At 32.6% G+C, this 5,187-nt stretch overlaps 4 protein-coding genes across 4 annotated transcripts, besides 8 other annotated features; all 4 read right to left on the bottom strand.

Moving 5' to 3' along the window:
- Nucleotides 1-726: 726 nt before the first annotated feature.
- EDI_030040 (uncharacterized protein) lies at nt 727-1,206 on the bottom strand (the record flags this gene model as incomplete). Its single annotated transcript, XM_001739947.1, has 1 exon — nt 727-1,206. One exon carries the CDS (start codon nt 1,204-1,206, stop codon nt 727-729), a length of 480 nt encoding a protein of 159 aa, XP_001739999.1.
- Nucleotides 882-964: a microsatellite.
- Nucleotides 925-1,048: a microsatellite.
- Nucleotides 1,207-1,442: 236 nt separating the features above from the next.
- EDI_030030 (uncharacterized protein) lies at nt 1,443-2,927 on the bottom strand (the record flags this gene model as incomplete). The annotated part of the gene is made up of 1 exon (XM_001739946.1): nt 1,443-2,927. One exon carries the CDS (start codon nt 2,925-2,927, stop codon nt 1,443-1,445), a length of 1,485 nt encoding a protein of 494 aa, XP_001739998.1.
- A 116-nt stretch (nt 2,928-3,043) lies between these two features.
- Nucleotides 3,044-3,072: a sequence feature (AT_rich).
- Nucleotides 3,073-3,419: 347 nt separating this feature from the next.
- Nucleotides 3,420-3,497: a sequence feature (AT_rich).
- Nucleotides 3,492-3,845, bottom strand: EDI_030020 (uncharacterized protein; the record flags this gene model as incomplete). Its single annotated transcript, XM_001739945.1, has 1 exon — nt 3,492-3,845. One exon carries the CDS (start codon nt 3,843-3,845, stop codon nt 3,492-3,494), a length of 354 nt encoding a protein of 117 aa, XP_001739997.1.
- A 52-nt stretch (nt 3,846-3,897) lies between these two features.
- Nucleotides 3,898-3,945: a microsatellite.
- Nucleotides 3,946-3,950: 5 nt separating this feature from the next.
- Nucleotides 3,951-3,985: a sequence feature (AT_rich).
- Nucleotides 3,986-4,425: 440 nt separating this feature from the next.
- Nucleotides 4,426-4,499: a sequence feature (AT_rich).
- Nucleotides 4,489-4,857, bottom strand: EDI_030010 (uncharacterized protein; the record flags this gene model as incomplete). Its single annotated transcript, XM_001739944.1, has 1 exon — nt 4,489-4,857. The coding sequence occupies one exon, from the start codon at nt 4,855-4,857 to the stop codon at nt 4,489-4,491; it is 369 nt and encodes a 122-aa protein (XP_001739996.1).
- A 193-nt stretch (nt 4,858-5,050) lies between these two features.
- Nucleotides 5,051-5,085: a sequence feature (AT_rich).
- The last annotated feature ends 102 nt before the right edge of the window (nt 5,086-5,187 follow it).

The raw sequence follows: 5,187 nt of genomic DNA, 5'->3' as shown, positions 1-5,187 counted from the left end.
TCAATGATGTATATAGTATTATACTAATTAAGTAATAAATTTTTCTTAGAGACCTTATGATCACTCCACCCACTATTTAAGTCATAAAGAGGAACATACACTCACCCTTATCCGTTACACTACTTTGGGTGACTGTTTTGGTCCCTTTACGACTTAAAGGGGATGCCGTTCTCTTGTGGTCTGTTTAGAAAGATCTTAAGAACAAATGGCCTTCGGCCTATATAAGATAGGTATAATGTGGGGTATTTAACCTTTGTTGAGTACATTAAAAATTCATGTAAACGATGAGTATATTTGGAGTATCGTTTATACGTGGAATCTTTTCCACCTGTTTCACTGTTGCGAGTTTCTCTTCCACTTATCGTGTTAAGTTGAGAATATAAAATATTCTCGCGGTATGAGAGTGAGTAAACTCGCTATAGTAATATGTACAAATATGATATAGGTTATATATCAGGTTATTTGTATATATAATGATAATACTGTGTAAAGTATTTCTATAGTGTTCATTAATTAGTTATCATTATGTCATTGATGGTAATCATGAGACGCGTTGTATATTCTTCTTGTAATATACGACGAATTAATACTATTGTAATACTACCGTATTAATATTCAAAAAGATGTAATAAACTTTTTCTTCTTTCTTTAAAAAGAATTCGAAACAAAATTAAATAATAGTAATTACAATTACTGTTTATAATGAGTGAGAAAGAAGAAACTGAATCAGTTTTTCTTAGGTTTGGTTGCTTTAGCTTTCTTTTCTTCTGAGGAGAGGAATTTTTTCCCCCTAGTCGGGAAATCTTTCTTATTTGTTTCTTCTGCCGAGCTTTCTTCTACAAATTGTACTGAATCTTCACTTGATTGTTCCTCTTCGGAAACTTCTTCCATTACTTTGTCTACTATTTCTTGCATTGCTTTTACTCCTTCTTTTTCTAGTCTTTCTTTTTCCATTCTTTCTTCTCTGAGCTGTTGAATTCTTTTTTCTTTCTTCTTTCTGTTTTCTTCCAATTGACGTATCATCTCTTGTCTTTTTTCTTCGTTTATTGTTATCGGTCTATACTTTTCATTTGTTGAGAATGCATTGAATCTCAATTTATCTGCCAGAGAATATACTAGTTTCCAATAAGGTACTCTCAATTCATCTCTGAGAAGGTCGTCTTCTTCTTTGATGGCTGCTTCTAGTATTTCTTGGAGTGTACCCATTACTTTTAATTTATTCATTCTCCAGAGTGGACAATTGCTTGTTGTGTTGATATATCCTTCTAATGCTTTATTCATTTGATATGTTTTATAGATGACCTAAGGGTTTAAATATTTAATTATAGACTTCTCTTTTTTATGCTTGAGTTCGAAAGCGTTATTCTGTTTTCTTCTTCGAATGTTTTATTTATAATAACATCTCTTTCGAATAAAAGGAAACAAATTATAAAAATAGTCAATTAAAAATTGCCTGTATTCCAATTGTTTGCTAGAACTTCTGGATCATCTTCGCTATCTTCATCGGCTATTCTTATTTTCTTTCCACTTTGTACGGTGATGTATTTATTATTTCCTTCTTCTGTTATTACATTCTTCGTTAATTCGAAGAATCTCTTCTGCATTTCGTGATCATCTGTGGCTACTCTTTTTGATGGTGTTTCTTCTTCTAATGGCTGATCTAATACTATAGGAGGAGGTAGACTCTCTTGTTCTAATTGATATAGAGCATCATCTATATCTTCTACTGTGTCATCTCCCATATCATCTAATTCGATGTATTCTTCTACTTCATTTTCTAGTAACATTTCTACTAGTTTTGGATCTAAACCATCATATTTACTTTTATCTTGTTCTACTTGTGGTTTAGGTGGAGGCTCTTTGAATAATTTCTCTTTAGTGAAGAGTACTACTGAGTTCTTTTCTAGCCAATCGAAATCTTCGTATTCTTTTGCCGTTTGTTGGAGTGCTTTCCAACTTCCTGGATTAAGTACTAGTATTGTTGGAATTGATGTAACTCTGGCGTGTGAATATTTCACATTAATTGTAATCTGTTCTCCTCTGGTACTAATCAATGATTTGAATTCTGGCCATATTATATCGTTTAAATTAGCATCGTCGAATAAACGTATATCATACTTTAAGCTTTCGTTGTGGCCATCCATCATAAATCTTCCTCTGAATTCGTCTACTTTTAAATTCTTTAATAAATCATTTACGAATTCCGTCTTCCCCATCTTGGTATCACTGACTATAACTAATGTCTTGACTCTCTTTGTTCTTCCGCTTAATGCAGAATTGAGCCATATTCTACTGTTTTTAACCACTGGATTATCTTCTTTCCATGGTTGTAGTTTGATTTTTATTCTATAGGGAGTGTCTCTACTGTGTTCTTGAGCCCACACACTATCAAACTTAGATACATTATTCATGTATCCTTTTAAGCTGATATTTTTTAAGAATGCGTGGGCTTCTTCTAAGTCTGGCATTTTAAGTGCTTTGGCGATGTCAATATCGCCCAATCTTCCGCGGTTTCTTTCCATCTTTCCGATCTCTTCAAACGCGGCATTACTGTTTGGGTGTTTTGCACCCTGGTTCTTTAAGTATTCTATGATGGCTTTGAAACTACCATCGTAGTTTTTGTTTTCTGTCACCTTTTCGAATTTTAAGAAATGCTGTTCCCCGTTTAACAGCGCGAATGGCTTCTTTCTCACGTGGGCCGTTTCTTCCAATTCGAAGAAGGCGTGAATGTGTTTTTTTGATCCTTGCGTTGTTTTGCTCAAAGCCAGATATTTTACGGTAGCTTTCTTATTTCTAGTTGTGCGCCAAGTTTCTAATAGTTTTCTTACTGTCTCTTTTGAGGGCATTGGAGTTTCTGCCCTGAGGTTGATGGTTACAAAGCCGTGCATGGCTTTGAATTCGTAATATCTTTTTCCTTCTTGTGACATGTGCGTTGAATTTTCATGTTCTGTATATTATTTATATTAGTCGGAATTTTCTAAATTGTCTGTATGAGGCTGTTAAATGACTGTATGAGGATATCAATTGTCTGTTTTACTATAAGTATAATATTTTTATAGTATTTTAATTTTAGAATTGTCTGTTTATCTGTGGAGTACACGTTTTACTTGTTATTTATAGTCGGGTACTTTCTGTTTCATTTGATGATTCTCCCTTTGTCGAATATTGTGCAAGATATCGACGAAACCTGCAAGGGTCTCCTCGATAATGAGAGTATGGATTTGGATTCTAAATACCTGATCTACTCTATAATGTATTTCATGAGGAGATTTGAGGAGACTCACTATAATTATAGTGATATTCTCTCTTTCTACATTGCAGGTTTCGTCGATTCTTGCAGAAAAGACGAGAGATTTAATAAACTAGGTAGTTTATTGGAGTTATTGGAGGACTTTAACTTTTTCAATGATTTGGTCGACTAATTTATTGTTTATTTTTTAATTCATTTAATTTTAATTAAACAAAATATTATCAAAAAGAAATTAATTAATTTATTTGTCTTCTTCTTTTGGCTTTCTTGGTTTCTTTTCTATCTCATTGAAAGCCTTCATCATTCTTGACTCCATCCTATGTAATCTTCTTTCATAGAACGCGTCAACTACATCTTGATAGCTCTCTTTTATTTCATTTGTTAGGTTACGGATACTATCAAGCATTATAGCTTCTTCTTCTAGTAGCTCGTTATATTTCTCCTCGTTGGAATAATATCTCTCCTCTTTTCTAAATAATTCTACAAAATCATCACACATGTCCTTTAGCATGAACATGTCGATGAAGAAACCATTCAAGTCATTAACTTTAATGTTCTCCATTTTAACACTCGTTACTTTATCTTCGACTTCCATGTTGTTTTTCACAATTACTTATCTGTTTAAATACTCAGATGTGGTAGGCATTCAAACAGACAGACAGACAATTTTGACAGACAAAGAGACAAAACAGACAATTTCTATTTTTATCTTATTATACTTTTATTATAATTATAGTATAACAGACAGTCCCTCTGCCTCATACAGACAATTTAATTTGTTATTTAAACGCTTCGAATAATGTTATCAGCATTCAATTGAATACAGTCGACCTAAGTTAAACCTTTCTGTCCTTATTAGTGCCATTGCTAGAGAAGTTAGACAGCAACTTGGTCGAGCCACGGATGAGACCGCCGAGATAGTACTCTACGGTTTGGTCTATTGGTTCCGTATTTGGGACCATGAGTATAATCTTAGACCAACTAAGTACTTACTCATGTGGCTCGACTTCCTTATTAAGGACGTGGAGTCTAATTTAATCGACTCTAAACCACTGGTCTATCTTCTCAGTCTTATCCGTACTGGTTATTATCAACCAGACATTGAGCACTTCAATTGAATGCTTTTTAACTATGCGTTTAAATAACAAATTTGTTTATTTTTAGAAAGCAATAACAAAAAATAAATAACATTTTTCTAAAAATAAAACAAACATAAATAAATTAATTCAATTATTCAATTATAATAATTCTGTTTTCCTCCTCTGAGGTTTTGTCTCTTCTTTAACCTTTTGTTCTTTTTCTTTCTTCTCCTCTTTTAATTCTTCTATTAATAATTGGTTTCTTTTCTTAAAAACTTTAATCTTCTTTGATAATTCTTCTATAACTTCAATATGTGTATTTAAAACGGTAGTTAACATATTGAGTGGTGTTTTCTCGAACGATAGTTTAACTCCTTCTGTCAACATGAAAGCACTATTAGCTACTTCTTCTATTCCTTGCAATATTTGAGTAAAATCGCTGATTGTAATAGTTCGATAGTCTAGTACAGTCTCCTCTTCTGAACTATTAAATATATGCTTAGTATTATTGGATGGTGTCCCATACATTGTTCTATCTGATGACCATATCTAGATGGTAGGGTCATTAAATATTAGTATAGTTTATTATTAAACTATAATTTAACTATATTGTAGGTGTAACCCTATCTAAGATCTCGTTAGGATGACGTTTCCCGAATTCTTACGAGAATTCAACACTAAATATTTGGGACAATAAGTAATGACCTCATAACTAGTATAGTAAAATATAGTATATTTATAATATATCTATTTTTAGTATACCCTAGTTTTTTAATTTACCCTAATTCTCACATATTACTTATTGTCACAAATATTTAGTGTCACAATGGCGCTACGCGCCATACGCACGGAAGGTGC

Source organism: Entamoeba dispar, genomic scaffold, assembly GCF_000209125.1.
Source record: "Entamoeba dispar SAW760 scf_1105229462567 genomic scaffold, whole genome shotgun sequence".
Taxonomy (NCBI): Eukaryota; Evosea; order Mastigamoebida; family Endamoebidae; genus Entamoeba; species Entamoeba dispar.
Note: the sequence above shows the minus strand (reverse complement) of the source record. Positions and strands in the feature narration are given on the sequence as shown.